The sequence below is a fragment of the Rhodotorula toruloides genome, assembly GCF_000320785.1.
Source record: "Rhodotorula toruloides NP11 unplaced genomic scaffold Scaffold26, whole genome shotgun sequence".
In the NCBI taxonomy this organism is placed as follows: domain Eukaryota; kingdom Fungi; phylum Basidiomycota; class Microbotryomycetes; order Sporidiobolales; family Sporidiobolaceae; genus Rhodotorula; species Rhodotorula toruloides.
The window spans coordinates 224392-241892 of NW_015622986.1; the positions used below are offsets into that span (position 1 = coordinate 224392).

At 62.3% G+C, this 17501-nt stretch overlaps 5 protein-coding genes across 5 annotated transcripts; 2 read left to right on the top strand and 3 right to left on the bottom strand.

Moving 5' to 3' along the window:
• Positions 1–87: 87 nt before the first annotated feature.
• On the bottom strand, positions 88–2230 carry RHTO_04220 (capsular related protein, Esterase, SGNH hydrolase-type domain containing; the record flags this gene model as incomplete). Its single annotated transcript, XM_016417888.1, has 8 exons — positions 88–166; positions 231–269; positions 325–689; positions 744–923; positions 980–1070; positions 1133–1303; positions 1370–1449; positions 1505–2230. The coding sequence occupies 8 exons, from the start codon at positions 2228–2230 to the stop codon at positions 88–90; spliced, it is 1731 nt and encodes a 576-aa protein (XP_016270804.1).
• Positions 2231–2492: 262 nt separating this feature from the next.
• RHTO_04221 (cell division control protein) lies at positions 2493–6518 on the bottom strand (the record flags this gene model as incomplete). Its single annotated transcript, XM_016417889.1, has 13 exons — positions 2493–2504; positions 2575–2584; positions 2652–2716; positions 2773–2859; positions 2917–4890; positions 4945–5043; positions 5101–5134; positions 5196–5287; positions 5338–5436; positions 5492–5554; positions 5640–5781; positions 5842–5916; positions 6253–6518. 13 exons carry the CDS (start codon positions 6516–6518, stop codon positions 2493–2495), a joined length of 3018 nt encoding a protein of 1005 aa, XP_016270805.1.
• A 284-nt stretch (positions 6519–6802) lies between these two features.
• RHTO_04222 (uncharacterized protein) lies at positions 6803–7575 on the bottom strand (the record flags this gene model as incomplete). Its single annotated transcript, XM_016417890.1, has 3 exons — positions 6803–6834; positions 6899–7213; positions 7278–7575. The coding sequence occupies 3 exons, from the start codon at positions 7573–7575 to the stop codon at positions 6803–6805; spliced, it is 645 nt and encodes a 214-aa protein (XP_016270806.1).
• Positions 7576–8907: 1332 nt separating this feature from the next.
• Positions 8908–11878, top strand: RHTO_04223 (Class E vacuolar protein-sorting machinery protein hse1; the record flags this gene model as incomplete). The annotated part of the gene is made up of 10 exons (XM_016417891.1): positions 8908–8947; positions 9075–9162; positions 9322–9397; positions 9489–9708; positions 9770–9813; positions 9872–10198; positions 10262–10456; positions 10556–10628; positions 10706–10798; positions 10866–11878. 10 exons carry the CDS (start codon positions 8908–8910, stop codon positions 11876–11878), a joined length of 2169 nt encoding a protein of 722 aa, XP_016270807.1.
• Positions 11879–12154: 276 nt separating this feature from the next.
• Positions 12155–17478, top strand: RHTO_04224 (Brefeldin A sensitivity protein-related, DUF2421 containing protein; the record flags this gene model as incomplete). The annotated part of the gene is made up of 23 exons (XM_016417892.1): positions 12155–12752; positions 12807–12934; positions 12991–13024; positions 13081–13206; positions 13268–13347; positions 13401–13469; positions 13538–13591; positions 13651–13999; positions 14052–14653; positions 14713–14747; positions 14808–15257; positions 15316–15385; positions 15444–15615; positions 15670–15737; positions 15796–16010; positions 16067–16125; positions 16173–16271; positions 16329–16592; positions 16652–16676; positions 16731–16882; positions 16946–17169; positions 17237–17254; positions 17314–17478. The coding sequence occupies 23 exons, from the start codon at positions 12155–12157 to the stop codon at positions 17476–17478; spliced, it is 4056 nt and encodes a 1351-aa protein (XP_016270808.1).
• Positions 17479–17501: the final 23 nt, after the last annotated feature.

The window sequence follows — 17501 nt, forward strand, 5'->3', positions numbered from 1 at the left end:
CGGATGAGCAAGGAGAGGCAGGGGGAACGATGGATGCAAGTTGCAAGGTATCAAGGCGGAATACTGCTGGTGGTATGCTGCTCGTCTCTATAGACTCGTCAAGCCTTGTAGCCGGAACTTGTGGCCGCCAGAGGTCGTGGTCGGGAGAACCTCGCACGCGAGGACGCTGTACACGGGTGTTGGTGTCAGCCTCCGAACGCAGAAGAAGCCAGGGGAGACGAGTAACGTACTGCTCGCCGAAAGGCAGCTTCTCCGCGACGTTGACAAACCTGTGGAGGTCGAGGTCAGCGGGAGATCGAGAGACGAGAGCAATTCGAGACGCACTCGGAGCTCGGCGCCGTCTTGAACGTCCAGTGGCTCGTCACCGTCAACCCGTCCTCCTTCGACCCGTCCACGTCCTCGACCCAGCACTTGGCCTGCCCAGGCGCCTCCCGCTTCCTCACCTCCGGGTCGTCACTCTTCTCCTCAGGGTTGCTCTTCCCGTTTGTTGCCCAGACGAAGACGCCGACCTGCTTCCCATGGAACGAGAAGCGGATCTGGCCGCCTGGCGTAGACGACGCCCACGCGCTCTTCCCGTGCCATTCGATTCGCTCAAAGTCGGCCGTGTGCGAGAAGGGCGTCAGAGGCGGCTTGCTGTACATTGTCTGGCACTTGGGCTTGACAGGGTCGAGAGGAGCGGGGTTGCGCCACTGTGAACGCAACGAGTCGGCGCAAGCTGCCGGCCGAAGCGGAGTGGAACTCACGGAGCTGAAGACCTGCAAGGGTGGGATCTTGCCCAAGTCCTCTCCGCTCGGCCAGGGTCCCTGCTTCTTGAAAGTCACCTTCGGCATGATGTCCCGCCGCCGCGCCTCACAGACCTCCTTCCGCATGAACAGCGAGAGCATGTCGGCCATAGCGATGTGGCTGACCTCCGAAATGTGTCGCTGCGGAGCCAGCAAGTCAGCAAATGAAGCTATCGAAGTCGGAGAGGAGGACTCACGTAGTCGCGGTTGCCCCACTGATCCAACCCGAAGAGGATCTCGGCGTCCTCGCGGTGGTGCTGGACGTGCGGGAGGAGGAAGTTGCGGATGCTGCGAGGTTGCTTGGCTAGTCAGTACATTTCAAGAGGCATTCGCTGCGGAAGGGAACGCACCCGATGATGGGGACATCGAAGTACTGGCTCGTCACCAAGTTGGCGATCACGCCTCGAGCGAGTTCTTCGAAGATGACCTGGAAGACCGAGACGCGGATGACTGCCGGCTCTTGCGGAAGCTGAAGCAAGCCGCGCATGAGGGCGTCGGCGTCTCGGAGGGTTTCGAGGTCGCTGCGAAGGAGGACAAAGTCAGCTTCTCGCGAAGAAGCGACATCGACGACGAACGCCCGAACGTACGGCTCATCGTTGATGTCGAGCTCGACAAGGTAGATATCGAGGTCGTCGGGAAGCAGGGAGCCAAAGCAGTAGGAGAAGAACTGCAGAACCAAGAAGTCAGCGAGAGACGGGCTGGCGAGACCGTCAAAGGCGCACCTTGCTATCCGTCGCGCCCATCGCGCCAACATGCAGCTTCGCATTCGGGAACATCTTCTTAAAGTCGTCGAAGAACCGCTCCTGCCACCGCTGGTAGCCTGGTGGAACCGAGTGTCCCGCCGTCACGCTCGCTCCGATCACGCCGACTCCGATCTCCTCGCCCTTCAGCGCCCGCTTCAGCACTCTCCGCAGCCTCGCACCCGACCCCTCGTACGCCCTTGACATGCGGATGTTGTCGAGGCCGTACTCGCACAGCGGATTCGACGGGTTTAGGACGCAGACTTCGCACGATGTCGTCGCGAGGTCGGGCACGGTCTCGTTGAGGATGTTGGCGAGTTCGACGTCCCTGGCGCCGGCTGTACGACCCGGTCGTACATCGTCGTTCTGGTCGGGACGGGATGTGGAGCGGAGTCCGGCCGACTGTCTGCGCGCCACGTCGAGCTGCCGGTGGTAGTAGAGAACGGTCGTGGCGAGTACAGCGAGCCATGCAAGGGTCGACAGGCTTGGTCGCAGCCGTCTGCGAGCCAGTCGAACCGGGAGCGGCTTGTCGAGGAGCGGGTCGCTGGCAGCGAGTTGAGTGAAGGAGCCAGACCGCCTGCGCAGGTTCGGCGAGTCTCGCATGCTCGAAGCGCGCCGCATGCTCGCTAGGCAGCAGAGAGAGAGGAAGCGAGCGCACGGAAGGATGTGAACAGGCGAGTCTCCGCGCGCCCGTTGCGGAAGGTTCATCGCTCATCCGTCCCGAGATTGGCGGGCTGAGAACTGGAGGTGCTTCGTCGTTGCAGGGTGCAGAGACCAGCAGCACCGCGGTGAAAGTCGTCGAAAGCTGCGGCGAGCCGAGAAGCGTGAGCGAGCGCCCTGGGGCGGTCTGTCGAGCAGCGAGGCGGAAATAACTTGAGGTAGTATAACACAGGCGGGTGCACGGCAACGACGAGATAGAAGGATGCAGAGGATTGCGTTGACGAACAAGACGTAGCGGCGGAGCAGCTGCTCAAGGAAGAAGCTGCGAGACGACGAGGGCGAGATGGAGTCAGCTCAAGAACGGAGGAAGCGAGGCCTCGCGGCGAACATACCTCGGTGAAGCTGGACGCGAATGAAAAGAGAAGGATTAGCACGATGACGCAAGAGAGACCATGAAGATGCTACGTACTTGGACGGGAACAGCTTGCTCGGGCCTTGGTCGCCAACTCGGTTTCCGGACCACCAACCGTCGGGCTGCGGCGGAAAGGGTCAGCGCGGCACCGAAGCAGGCTATTAAGGCTGTGACGCACGTCTGTGCCGGTTACAGCGATCACATCGCCGGTTGAGAACGAGAACTCCTCCGCCGAAGCTGCCTGATAGTCGAAGAGCGCGTTGACCTGCGTAAAGTCGGCGTCAACGCCACGCAGGAACATGAAGGAAGTGTTGAGACGCACGTAGAACAGGATAGGCTGACCCGACTCGGTGTACTGGCCGGTCGGAGGCAGAGGTGGCGTCTGACCGGCTCGCATCGAGGCGACGGACGCACCGCGAGCGTGCTGCTGCTGCTGAGGCTGCTGTTGCTGAACAGGCGGCTGCTGATACGCCTGAAGCGGAGTCTGCTGGATCGAGACGCCCGACACACCCGAGTGTGTGGACGGCGTCCGAGCGAGAGCCGCTTGTTGCGCTGCCGATGCCGGCGACGCGTAGCCTCCGACGACCGAAGGCGGGCGAACGTACTGCTGCTGGTGCTGGAGGGGCTGCTGCTGTTGCTGCGGAGGCGGCGCGTACTGCTGCTGACCGGGGTAGGCGTACGAGTTTGGCGGACTGGCGACCTGCTGAGGTGGAGGAGCGTAGGCCGGCTGAGGCGGTGGAGCCTGAGCATACTGCTGGAACTGCTGAGAAGGCGCTTGGGCCATGTGCGGCTGTTGCTGCGGGTGCGGAGCGTATCCGGTCGCTGGCGAGACGACGGAAGGTGGTCGAGGGGCAGGTGACGGTGCGCGGTACCCGCCGTATGCGCCTTGCTGAGGCGGCTGAGCGTATGCAGCAGGTTGCTGAGGCGGAGGCGCCGCAAAGTGCTGTTGAGGTGGCGGAGCTTGCTGAGGCGAGGCGTAACCGCCTTGCGACAGCGGCGTGCCGAACGCGCTTAGCGGTCGTGCAGGAGACTGCACCGAGGCAACGGGAGAAGCGACGCTTGGCGGGTTGCCCATGGCGGGAGAACGCGGTCGAAGCGAGTCGGGGATGTGCGGCTGCGGCGAAGTCGGTCGCGCCGAGTACCGCTGACCTTGCGCAGGAGAAGCTGGACGAGCGGCAAACTGGCCGGCCGGTGCAGGCGAAGCCAGGTGCGGACCAGTCGACTGGCGGTTCGGGTTCGCGCCCGCAGCCGACGAGACGTTCGAGCCGGCTCGCGAGGAAGGCCGTGGCGGATTCGACTGGACGTAGGGAATTGAAGGGCTGCGGGGTCGGTGCTGTTGCGATTGATCGGGCGGAGGCTGCATCATGCCGTTCGAGAGACCTGCGGCGGATCCGAAGCTCGGCTGGTTGAGGTGACCTCGCGACGGCGGACGCTGCGAAGGCGATGCAGCGGATCCCCGCAGGTCGACTGAAGATCGCTGCGACCGAGCAGGAGCCTGAACGGGCGTAGTCTGCAGCTGCTTCAGCGCCTGCAGCAGCGGGTCGTTCTCGTCGTCCTCGGCCGATGGAGCGCCGGCCGCCTTCTTCGCTGCCGGTGCCGACGCTTCGTAGCGCGCAGGTGCAGGAGAGCTTCCTGCATCGACCGTGGCTGGAGAAGCGCCGTTGACGCTCGCGCCGAGAGAAGGAGAGACGGCGGACTGTCGCCCTTGGAACGCGGATGCCGGGATGTGGCCGGGTTTCGACGTCGGTGGTGAGGCGATAGGCACGTGCTCAGACGAAGGTCGTTGGTGAAGATTGGCGGAAGGGGAGACGGCGAAGCGAGACGGACTGGCTCCGGCGACCTGCGGCGGCTGACCTGGTCGAGCAGGCGATGCGAGGTGCTGAGCTGTTGCAGGGGCTGGAGTCTGCTGCGTGGAGAGGTTCGGCTGCGACATGCGGTTCGCCGCTCGAGAGGCCGGACGCGACTGCGACTCGAGTTCGGGCTGGGTGGACGAGCGAGGCATCTGCGACGAAGTCTGCGGCTGTTGGCGCTGCTGCTGGGACGGCGGAGGGTGATGCATCGCTCGTGCGATGTCGTCGATCGCGGAAGGAGAGTGGGTCACGCCGGGGATGCGGGTGGACGAGCGAGTGAAGGCGGCGCTGCGGTAAGACTGCTTCGGCGGCGCGGTCTTGGCCGAGACGTCGACGAACGGAATCGGGTCGGGGATCGCGTTGCCGGTGCCAAACTGCTGGACGAAGATTCGGATGTCGATCTTCGGGTCACACTGCTCGAGAGCCGTTCGTGTGCGTTCCGCGGACTGCGAGAAGGGCAGTGAGCGACGTTGCTACCGGTCTACCTATGTCGCACTCACCTCATCTTCCGCCATCGCGAGCGTCGAAAGACCATTCGCATAGTCCCACATGCGCGACTTGAGAAACTCGAGCCGCTCCTCCTCCTGGTCTTGCACAAGCTGTGAACGGCAGAAGCTTAGCGTCTGGCCAAGTAGGAGCGGGAAGTGGGTACGCACGTCGCAGAACGACTTCCAAGCCATGTTCCAGTTGCTGCGGACGCGCATCAAAGTCAGTTCCCGGGCTTGAGCTGAACTGGCTGAACGCGCCGTACACAGTCGTCTCCTTCAACACGTTGACGTAGTTGCGGTAGTCTCGCTCGTTGACGACGACGGTCTGCTGCGCCTTGTCGAGCTTGAGCGTCGCCTGCGAGCGAGGTTGGGATTGTCAGCTGCGAAAGAAGGAGCAGCTCGAACGCTCGCGCTCGCCTTGTCCAGGTCGCGCCCTTGCAGCAAGGACGCTTGAGCGTGCAGCGCATTAATCTGGATGGCATCGTCCTGGTACTTCGCCTTGGCCTGCAAAGAAGCCGGGTCAGCGAAGCCTTGCAAAGTATTCGGGTTCGTCGCGCACCTTCAGCACATGCTGCCGCGTGTTCAGCAGATTCTTCCACAGCTTCTCGAGGTTCGTTTGTTGCTGCAAGACGCGGACGAGGAGAGGACAAGTCAGCTTGCTGCAACTTTGAGACGCATTCCGCCAGAATCGCCTTCAGCAAACTCACCGACTTCCTCGCCGCCTCGCGCTTCTGCACAAAGTCCGCAACCGTCGCCTCCTGGTGCCGCATGAGGGTCGCAAGATCCGTGTGCGACTTGGCCGACGCCTCGAGTTCCGACTTGACCTGCAGCATCGCCCGCTCCATGTGTCTGCAGAGATGGGAAGGTCAGCACACGATCTGCAGGATCGCAACGAAGCCTGCGACTCACCCAGTCTCGCCAACACCGAACGAATGCCGCGACAGCTTGTTCAGCCGCTTGGCGTAGTCTTCAGCTGCGGACGCTCTGCGGGGAAAGGAAAGGGAGGCTGTCAGCTTTGCCGTCGCCCACGCATCAGCTTCGCGTTACTGCTGCGTCTCCAAGCCCCTAGTAGCGCAAGCTCTGCCGGCAAGAGGCGAAGATGCCTCGACGACTCTTCGGTTGAACTCGACGCGGCGTCCGCAGATGCTCCAGTCGCGCCGCTCGCAGATTGAGCAAGCCCGGAGTACCGCACAGACACGCAGGATCGTGCTTTGAAGAGCGAGAGATGACTTCCCCTCCCCACCTGCGTCCGCCGACGCAAGCTCCCCTTGCCGCACACAATGCCTAGGAAGCGCCTGAAAGTGACACGAGCAGACGCACCTCTCCTTGAGCAACGCCCTCAGGTCGTCGCACACCTTGGCACTGGCCTTGACCCGTCCCATCACCGTCTCGTACCCCTCCTTGCCCCAATCCTTCTCCTCCGCATCGCCCTCTGCGCGTCTCCCGCCTTCCCGACTTTTGTGCGGATCAACCCAAAAGGCATTGCAGTAGTCGAAGGCGTCGGGCGCGGTGTCGGTGGGCGGGTGGTAGGCGCCTTCGAGTGAGGAGGTTGAACGAGTGCGTGCGCGCGACGAGGGGCGCTGCATGGCGCTGTGAGCACGGCGGCGCGTGTATCAGGTCTGGCTCTGACTCTGCGACTGTAGCTGGAGGCAGGAAGCGACTGCGAGCGTGAAAGGAAGCAGGCGAAGAAGCGCGCCCCTGTCTCCAAGGGCAACGACAAGGCCGTCTCTCTTCTCTCGCTGTAAGAGTACTTCTATGCGTGAAGAGTAATTCCATGGCGTTACTGAAGTCCCGAAAGCCCGAGATAAATCCCGCAAACGAAAGACGAAAAAACGGCAGCCAACATCCAGCAAGTTCGCCAGGCGCCAATCTAGGGCTGCTTCTTCCCCGTAGGACTGACACCTGCAGAGCGTCGAAAGAACGTCAGGGACAGAAGGCAGGCGAGAGAAAGAGACGCGAAACGCACCTCCCGGCTCTCCAGGGTGACCCGGTCCTCCGACCCTCGTAACAACCTTTGTGCTCCCGTCCGACAACGTGAACGTCACCGGCACCATTTTGAGCGTCGTCTTCGACGGGTTGGAGAAAACCTTCTCGCTCGTCGTGGTCGTCGCGTGTTTAGGGTTGCCAGCGATGGGAGTTGGCGCGACTTTGATCGGCTGTTTTGACGTTGTTGGCAAAGCTGAGGTGTGCTTCGGGTTTGAGCCGACTACTCGGCGGTCGAGAGAGGGTCCGCGAGTTTGCGAGGGCGAAGGTACGCCGAAAGAGGCCGCTCGTCGAGGTACTGCAGCGAAACGTATCTGCGTCAGCTTCGTGCGCGAGCAAAGGCTGGCGAGCGGCCAACTCACGCGTCTTTGCCTTGTTCTTCGGGTTGCCCACTGCCGTCGCAGTCGCAGGCGCGACAACCTTGACCAGCGTCGTCGCCGCCGTTTCCAGCTTCAACGCGCTCGGCACGCCCGGCAGGACCGGCAACTTGCCAATCTGCTTGTCGATGGCTGCGATTTTGGAAGCGAGAGCGGCGGCGACCGGGTCGAGGGAGACTTTGGGATTCGAGGAGGGCGCCGAGGGCAGGGGGCGGGCGGAGGAGAGGGTCGCGAGGGTGACGAGGAGGACCAAAAGGACGACTGTGTGGGAGGAGATGTGCATTGTAGGCGCTGTCGAAGTGGTTTGACGGGTGCGTGCGTGTACGAAGACGGAGAAGAGAAGCGAGGGAGGCTCGCGTGGAGACGGAGATCGACAGCGTGGCAAGAACAGTGTCCGATCTGCAGAAGCGTCAAGCCGCCGTCGAGCAGGATAGATGTAGACTGTATGTGGGCGAGATTAGATGGCCTTGAGGGTCTGGATGTCGAAGACGACTGGGAGGGAGAGAAGGCTGGTCGATCGAGGCGCAAGCGACTTGGTCGACGGTGTGCTGACGAAGACGTCGAGGCCTTGTACAATTGTCGATGGAAAGTGTCCTCAAGCGCGATCCGCTGGCTGAGGAGGGATGGCGAAGGTGGCGCGCGCGGTTGAAGACAAGCGAGAGAAGGAAGCGGCACTGAAAGGTAAGAGCAGCGAGCAGCGAGCAGCGCCTTGCACCGGGACTCCTGCGAAACATACGTCCCATGTCACCCGCAGAGTTGCCCGGGGTTACGCCCTTTGCAGCGCGAACAGGTGCAAGCGAGACGAACGCCGCAAGCATCAGGCCGTGCGGAGCAGTCGCGAGCGATGGTCGAGCGGAAGCGGACGCGTCGCGGCCGAGGTCGCTCGGCATTATCCTCGACGAAGGAGTGCACGTCGGATCGGAAGACGGACGCGAGACGATCGAGCTGCCGTATCAGGTCGCGAGAGTCGAGCGGAGTTGCGCAACGGCTGAGCAGCGAGGGACGCAATCGATCGTGTCGATGGCTGTCATCTCCGAGCGTAGCATGGCCCGGAAAGGGAGCCGAGCGGTCGGGAAACGACGAGGGAGAGATGGCGGGAAGAGGGCGGAGAGCGGGAGTTCGAGGCGCTGGCGGGTCCCGGATCGGCTGGTACGGGTTTGTGCACACTCACCGACCCCCTGATTGCCCTATCAATCGGCACCATGGCGTTCTACCGCGCGAACACTCCTCATCGCCTCGGGAAGGAGAGGGTGTTGGCCATCAGCGAGCAGGGGATGCGCCCATCCAGCACGAGACCAGCAGCGTTGAGCAGAGTCTCAAGGTCGGCCTGGGATCGCTGGTGCACGCTCTAGCTGCGCGAGTGCTGGTGGTCGCGGGCGAAGCTGCGAAGTCGCTCCTTTGTCGCTGTCAACCCGCTCGAGTCTCCTTGCTGGGTTCATTCGCACTTGCTGAGCTACTGGAGGCTGCACACGACCGCTAGCTACCGGTCAAAACCGTTCGAACGACTCCCGACTCTCTCCTCCTCCTTGTCATCCCCCACACAGCCTCACCCGTTCACGCCACTCGCACGACTCCTTAGGAGGCCGACAGACGCGCTCAGAGGGAAAAGAACAAGATGTTCGGCCGAGCAGTGAACCCGTACGACGAGATTGTCGGTGCGTTCTCTCGGTCTCCTCGCTCAGGTCCTCGGGACTACCGCTGCCCCTGAGATCCCTGGGGCTGACGAGCGTTGTCGTGCCTCATTCCCTTGTGCTCTTGCTACAACTCCGACGGCACTTGCAGCCAAGGCGACGGATGAGAAGCAGACCGAGATCAACTGGGAGATTGCGCTGACTGTCTGGGACAAGGTCAATGAGGATGGCGAGACTGGGTGAGCATTTTGTCCTTCAACGCGTTGTGCCTTGCAGCGTCGGCCGACCAAGAGGCGAGGGAGTCTCGGTTTCGGCCGCTGCGCATGGAAGGCTACGGCAGGCGGCAGAACGAAGAGCACCGGGGACAAGCTCGACTGACCATGGCTGCGTCCTCACAGTGCGCGGAACTGCATCGCCGCGTTGCAGAAGCGCTTGACGCATCGTAGCGCGAATGTCCAGCTCTTCTCGCTCACGGTGCGTACAGGCTCGATGCACGCGTGAAGAGCGTGAAGAGCTCTTTCGGCGAAACTGACACGCTCTCTTTCGTCATATCCTTCGACCACAGCTCGCCGGCGCCCTCGTCTCGAACTGCGGGCCACCCCTGCATCGCGAAATCAGCGGTAAAGCGTTCACCTCGTCCCTCGTCCGGCTCATCAACGACCGCACGACGCACGAGACGGTCAAGAAGGAGGCATTGAAGCAGATCGAGACGTGGGTCAAGGAGCATCCGGGCAATGGCGACTTTGACCTGTTGGTCGAGACGTATGAGCAGTTGAAGCGGCAGGGTGCGTTCGCTCCCTCTTCCGGCTGCTCGCATCGTCTGACCAGGTATGTCATCGCTCGTAGGCCACAACTTCGGCGATGAGCGACCGCCGACACCGAAGGGACCCGTGAGTCCCGCTTCCCGCACTTCGCTCAGACTCTCGCTAATCAGCCTGTCGCGTGCAGTCCGACGACCTCCTGCGCCGCGAAGAAGAAGAGCTCCAACGCGCTCTTGCCGAGTCCGCCGCTCTCGCCGACCCGCTCCGCAACTTCCAACGCTCCGGCTCCGGACCCGACCCCTCCACCCTACCCTCCGCATCGAAAGCCCTCCCCGCTCAGCCTCAGCCTGCTCTTCCTTCGCACGTCCGCGGACTGTACGACTTTGAAGGCGAGACGAGCGATGAGCTGGCGTTCAAGCGGGGCGATGTGGTCAAGGTTTTGGAGAAGGTTAGCGAGGAGTGGTGGAGGGGCGAATTGAGGGGACGTGTTGGAATCTTCCCGACGAACTACGTCGTACGTCCGACATCCCACTTCCTCGGCTTGTGGCACAGCTGACGAGACTCGGCCGCTACGCAGGAAGAGATCTCCGCCTCCGCCGTTCCCGACTCTCAACCCCCCTCGTCGAATCCCGCCACTCAACCCGCCCCTTCCGCTGGCTCCGACATGGAAGCCGAGATCTTTGCGCAGGCCGCGGCTGTCGACAGGTTGCTCGCGCTCATGCACACGCTCAGGGCGAGAGGGGAGGACTTTGCCGATAACGACGAGTTGACGGTCAGTCCCGCTTCGGCTTCTTCCTGGTTGCCCGCGTGTCTTCGAGGTGACGTGATAGGGTTAGTCGTCCATACACTGACGCGAGGCTGATTTGCGCAGGACCTGTACAACTCGAGCATGGCGCTTCGGCCGAAGGTCGTCCAGCTCATCCGCAAGTACGAGCAGAAGCAAGGTGCGCCGGTCTTTCAGATTTGGCCACATGCGTCATTCCGGAGCTGGGCTGATAGATAGTCATGGCGCTGCGCACAGCCGAGCTGCAGGCAATGAACGACAAGGTCAACCGCGCGAAGGCGACCTACGAGCAGCTCGCCGGTCTTCAGCCGACTCAGCAGCACCAGCCTCGTGAGCTTCGCTGGTACTCTCGCTGTCAGCCCGACGGTTCTCACGCTCGTTTCGTCACTTTTCGCAGAACAGTACCCTCCGCAGCACGTCCAGCCGAACGGCTACCCACAGTCCGCTCCGCCGCCTCAGCAAGCCTACGCCGCGCCGGCGCAACAGCCTCCTACCGCGGCGCAATCCGCCGACCCTTACGCCCGATCCGCGTATCCTCCCGTTTCGCAAGGCCCGCCTCCCGGCGCCGAAGTTCTTAGCGCAGAGGAGGAGGAACAGCGGCGCGAATACGAGCAGAAGTGGGCAGAGTACGAGCGCCAGATGGAGGAGTACAACCGAGCGATGGCGGCTCTGCAGCAAGCGCAGGCGGGAGGTGCTGTGCCGCCTCCGCAGGATGGGCACGGTCAGCAGCCGCAACCTCAGCCTCAGCAGCAGGCGCATACCGGACAAGAGCAACCGCAGCCGGTTTGGGACGCTCAAGCAGGTCAGTGGGTCTGGCCGCAGCTGCAGGCGCACGTCGCGGCGCCGCCTCCTCCCGTCGGACAAGACGGCCAGGCGTACCCGCCGCTGTCGCCAGGACACGCGCCGAGTCAGGTTCCCCCGCCGGCACTCTCGCCCGCACTGTCGGTTTCGCAACAGGCGGGTTACCCCGCGCAGACTCAGCCTTACCCGGCTGGTCACGCCTCTTCGCCCCCTCCGCCTGTTCAGCAGCACCCGCCTCCGCACCAGCTCCACGAGCAGATGGCGAACCTCTCCGTCGCCGCCGCCTCGCCTCCGCCTCAAGCCGGCGGCTACCCCGCTCAGCAACCTCCTTACGGCGCGCCGCCTCAGCAGGCGACTTCGCCCCCTCCGCCAGCCCTCGCCGCCCAGCACGTACCTCCTCCTCAGCACTACGGTCAGCCGCCAGCTATGATCTCACCCTCGCTCGCCGCCGCCCAGTCCCCCGCTCCTTATCAGCAGCAAGTTTACGCGGTGGATCCGTACGGTCAGCAGCAGCAGCAGCACGGTCAGGCGCAGCATGATCCTGCGTGGGCAGCGTGGCATGCTCAGCAGCAGCAGCCGCAGACGCAAGGAATGGTTCCGCCGCAGTGAGGAGGATCTTCTGAGAAACTCGGATTTCTGTCGGGACGGCCTCGTTGTCTTGACTACTGTGTGTGAACTCGCAATCATTTCGTACGCTCTCTCTGATGAGCGAGAGACGCAACTTGTCCGTCCGCCGTCCGGAAGACCACTGACCGCCTCCGCTTTCTGCGAGTTCTGCGGGTCATCGTCCGACCAAGTCCCGCTTCCTCGCTTAGCTGCCTTGTTTGACTGGCTGCTAGCTCTCCTGTGACTGGTACACCGCGCCAAGTCTCCGCAGCCGCCGGCATGAGCGCAGCGTCGACATCTCGCCCCCGACACCAAAGTCCGCGACCTCGCTTCACGCTCGACGGCCACGACGAGGACGGCGAGGCGGCTGGGGACGAGTACGAGCTCGACGACGTGCCGCCTGTGCCGAGCATCATCGTCCAGGAGTCCGAGCCGGCGAGGAAACCGACTTCATCGGTTCACGGTGGGGACGAGGAAGAGCGAGATCTTGACAGGGAGGAGTGGCATGTCGGCTTTGCGAAAGGAGCGGATACGGTGATACCAACGAACGCAGTGACAGACCAGGACGAGCGTGTTGGGGGAGGAGACGGCTTCGCGCAGCAAGTCGGCGAGGACGGTCGCGAGCGAGAACGGGCGGGAGCGCTTCCTGACTCGTCAGAAGGGATGTCAAAGGAAGGGACGAAAGATCCTGCCGCGCCCTTCGACAAGCCAGAGTTCGCCGCGCCCGCAGGATCGACTATCCCCGTCGCCCTCAAGCGGAAACTCCCCTCCCTCCCCGGCTTCCTTTCCTTCGCCTGGGTCAAGCCACATCTGAGCTGGAAGGGATTTCGACCAGTCGTGCGGGCGAGCGTTGCGGGCTGGTGCGGGCTATTGTTGAGTGCGTCTTCGTCTTCTGCTTTCCCGGCTGAACCTCACTGATCTCTCCTTGCAGTGCTTTGCGGACCAAGCGAACGCATGCTAGGCCAAGCAAGCTTCCTCGTTCTGATCGTCGCGATCATCAGTCCCGCCTCGCAGCCTATCGCAACGGCAATCGAGGAGACGTTCTTGCAGTTCCTTCTCGTAAGCCACCATTCGGCGCTTTCCCGGCTCCACGCGCTGACCCGTCACACTTGCAGGTCGCTATCGCGTGGGCTTGGGCCGTCATTGCGCGTGCGTCGGACTTCCATTCCGCCTCTAAGCTGCGAGTTCACCGTTGTCTTCGACAGTCGCCATCGCCCACGCCTCGCGGAACAAGTACCAGTTCACACAGGCTGCTTTCAACGCCTATGCAGCTCAGCGGTACGCCCAACCAGGGATGTCAGCTGCAGACGTACAGAACGCGGTTCGTGTCGGTGCGTCGTCAAGAGCCGTCCTGCGTACCGCTGCGATGTGGCTGACGCCTTCGCCCCGCAGCCATATTCCATGGCGAATTCATCGAGCCAGCAGCAAGCGCAGTCTGCGCAATCTTTCTCGGCGTCGGCTGCGGCTTCTTCGTACGTACGATTGCTGTTCTCCTTCACCTGCGCTCATCTCTTCCTTGCAACAGCTTTGGCTTCGAGGCTTTCTCGGTCCCGGTCCCGCGATTTTCGGCGTCATCTTCGCGATGATCTTGACGGCGAGTTGCGCCAGTCCTCGTCGGTCATGAAACTCGCTCACTGACCTTCACTCGCTCTTCGCTCGCAGATTATTACACTCACGATCGGCGTCCTCTTCCCGTATCCATACTACTCGATCGGCGTGCGTTGCGGGCGCTCAGCCAGGGCTGGTCGACCAAACTGACCTGCTTGCGACTGCAGCTCATCTTCATGATCCCCTTCTCCTGCCAACAAGCGATCAAGCTCGCCTGCACCTTCCTCGTCTTCCCTGAAACCCTCGCACACCAGTTCTCGGACCGCCTCATCTCCGCGCTCCAGCCTCTCCAGGGCGTCATCAAGGACACGAGCAAAATGCTCAAGGCAAATCCGCGCACGGAGGAGTGGCTCGCTTTCAAGTCGATCAAGGCGGGCGCTAACGCTGCGATTGGAGGCGTCGCGCTGATGGGCTTGTCCGAGGCGAACCTCACTCGCGAGATCAGTTTCGCCAGGGTCAGCGGGAGGGACTTGTCCATGATTCTGCAGGCTATGCGGGTCCTGACGGCACGGACGAGTGCGTGCTTCCCGGCTACCATCGAACTTGCGCTAAGTTCCGCTTTGTGCAGCCGGCTTCGTCTTCTTCTACGAGGTTGTCGAGAAGCATCTTCATCGCGACGTCTCGGAGGCGAAAGGAGGTCCAACTGCCGACGCCCTCGTCGTCCATCTCGCACATTCGCGACCAGGCTCTCCCGACGAGACGCCGGGCTCGACCCGTCCACCATCACCCGAACGTGAGCGCAATCACGAACGGCACGAATCGTCAATCTCGATGGATGTGCATGCGCTCAATCATGCGCTCAACAAGGTCCAGCACCACCAGGACCAGAACCATTCGCCCGTCTCGTCATCGCCTCTCTCGCCATCTCACACTCTACCTCGCCAGTCTTCTTCGCACAACCTCCGCTCCCGCGACCACTCGTCGTCTTCGCTCACCGACCTCGTCCACGCCACGTCGCACGGTTCGGGCAGCGAACGACGGTCTCGCACCCACTTCCCCGAGCATCACTTCCACCGCATGCACTACTCGGGCGCGAACGGCAAGCGGAGATCAAGGTCGCGAGGTCGGCACGGCAAAGGCTCGTCCAGCCACATTTCACTGCCGAGCCTACTGCACGAGGTGCTGCATCCTCAGATTGATGTCAAGCCCGTCGGCGTCGTCGAGAGTACGGTGCGTGAGCCTCCCGTTCCTTCGACAGCTTCCGCTGCTCACAAACATCCGTTGTACAGGTCTATGCGGACCTCGAAGACTACCTGCACAACCCGTGAGTCTCGAATTGGATTCTCGATATACATCGGCTCTTCGGCTGACGTACCGCCTCCAGCCGCGACGAGCAGCACATCGAGGAGATCATCGCCCTCCTTTCGAAAGCGAGCGCCGACTTGCTCTGCATCCTCGACAAGTCCCTCGCCCACCTCATCGAGACTATCCATCGCTTCAAGTCGCTCAACGACACTCTCCGCGCCGCTTTTCGCTATAACGAGAAGGAGGCGGAGCAGCTCATCATCAAGTCGCGCGCTCAGCTTGACGAGCTCAAGACGGCTCTCGCCGACTTCCGCGACACTCGGCGACTCGACGTTGTCAAACCCTTTGCCAAGCTGCTCGACCCGTACGGCCTCGACCCGTCGCACGACGGGGAAGAGCTGCAAGCGCCTAGTCATCGCGGCCTCTTCTGGGCTTTTCAGCTCCAACACACCCTCATCGGCTGGTCCGAAGCGCTCATTGACGTCTTCGAGACGACGCTCAAGATCGAGTCGAAGCGGCGACGACCAAGGTGAACAGTCCCGTGTTCCTCGAACTCCGCCGCACCTCACTCACAGTCGTATCCGCAGGCTATGGTTCCCGGACTGGCGGAAAGCGAAGTTCCAGCCAGCAGTAGGCGGGCAGGACTACGGCGACGAGGTGTGTCAAGCTTATCACCCCTCAGTCCTCCCTCACAGCTGAAGGCGCGTGACGGCAGGACCCCGAGGTGCTGCGCGACCTGAATACGCAGGCGTTTGCTGCGCCGCGAAATCCGGACTACAAGGCGCCTAAAACCCTTGTACAGGTTGTCGGCGTGCGACTCTACCACGCTTCGGAGCTGGCGACGCGGCGGGACGTTCTCTTCGGCATCAAGAGCGCTGTCCTGCTGGGTGCGTGCCTCATGCGTCTTCCCACCCACCTCCGCTGACGTTCCTCGTCTGCAGGTCTCTGCAGCCTGCCAGCGATGTTCCCCGGCAGCGCGTGGTTCTTCTATCGGCAGCGCGGCATCTGGGTGCGTTGGACCGCACGATACCCCACTCGCTGGCGTCGCTTACGCTCGCTTCGAGTAGGTCCTCGTCATGATCTGCCTGACGAGCAACCAGTTCCTCGGCGATGTCTTCTTCGGCTACGTCGTGCGAGTATGGGGCACACTCGTCGGCGCCGCTCTCGGTCTCCTCCTCTGGTCAATCGCCGCGCAGAAAGGCGCTGGGAATCCCTTCGCTGTCGGCGCCGTTTGCGCTGTCGCCTTCCCCTTCATCTTCTTCTACCGCGTTCACATGCAGCCGTGAGTTCCGCATCCCTAACAGCTTGAGTTTGGTCCGCTGAGCCCTCCTCTCGCAGGCCAATGACGGCTATCCTTCCGAGCGTCACAGCCATGCTCGTGATCGGCTGTTCGTCTAGTTCGCTCGTCAGCGAAGCTTCATCTGATCTTTCTCTCCACCCGCAGACAGCTGGCAGGATGCGCACAACCCGACACTCTCTTCGGTCGGATCCGGCTGGGAGGTCGCCTGGCGCCGCTTCATCTGCGTCATGCTCGGCATCACGAGTGCGTAGCTAGCATTATCGGATGGGTCAACACTCAGCTCATCCTCGCTCTGCGCAGTCGCCTTCATATGGGCGCTCCTTCCCGGCTCGTCGAGGCAGAAGGTCACGATCCGCCGAGCGTACGCCAAGGTTATTGGACGAATGGGCGACGTAATCTGCCAGATCCTGTCGTACGCGAACTGCAAGGAAGGGCCAACAAAGGCGCCGAAGGTCATCATCAACAACCTCGCCGCCTTGCGAGCGCGGGTCAACAGGACTGTGCAGGCGCGCGCGATGGCTCGGTACGAGCTCAGTCTGCAGGGACCGTGGCCGAGCGATCTATGTGAGCCACCTCTCCTCTTGTAGGTCCGGAGCGCGAGCTGACGATCTCTTCGGGCGCAGACGCATCGCTTCAAGCCCTGCAGATGTGCGTCGGCGCATTCCAAGCGATCTAGCCTGTACTGACAAGCTCGTCATGCAGGGAGATGCTGGACATGCTTGGCCAGTTCTGTATGGTCCTCTCAAAGCTCGACAGGAACTGGACCAAGGCGTTGCTACATCGCACGCAGTTTGCGAACCCGCGCTTCCTGCAAGACGTCCTCCAGACGCTCCAGCTCATTTCGAACGCCCTGGGTGCGTCAAGGGCTTACCCTGCAGACTGCGATCGCACCGCTTACAGTGACTGTGACCCCGCAGACCACGGCCAACCTTTACCCTTCATCTACAACCCGCTTCTAGAACGCTTCCTCAAGCCGCCCGAGGTGCTCGCAAGCGGTCGTCAACTCGGCTACGGCTACGAGCTACAGCTCGGCGACGAGGAATTCGAGGGTCTGCCGCAGCACGTCGACTTCAAGACGATCTCCTCGCTCGACTACCTCCGCTTCTCGAGCGGAGTCTCGCAAGCCTATGCGCTCATCAATGTGCGTCCTTCCACTTTACACGAGTCTGCTCAACTCGCTGACGTTGCGTTCACTTTCCCCTCCGCAGAGGTTGGACCGTCTGATGGTGCGGCTTACTCTCGTCGAGGTCCTTGACTCCATGCTGACCGCTTACTTCGCCTGCAGTTTGTCGCCAAGTCTCTCGTCGGCGAGAACTATCTTCTTTATGGCCTCGACGCCTCGACTCGACGGCAGCACCCGCACGACGAGGAGGAGGGCGAGGGTTTGCTGGACCACCACTTCCACGGCTCGGCAGAATCGCGGCGGAACAGCTTCGATACGCAAGCGTAGACGCATTGAGGACTGTATCGAAT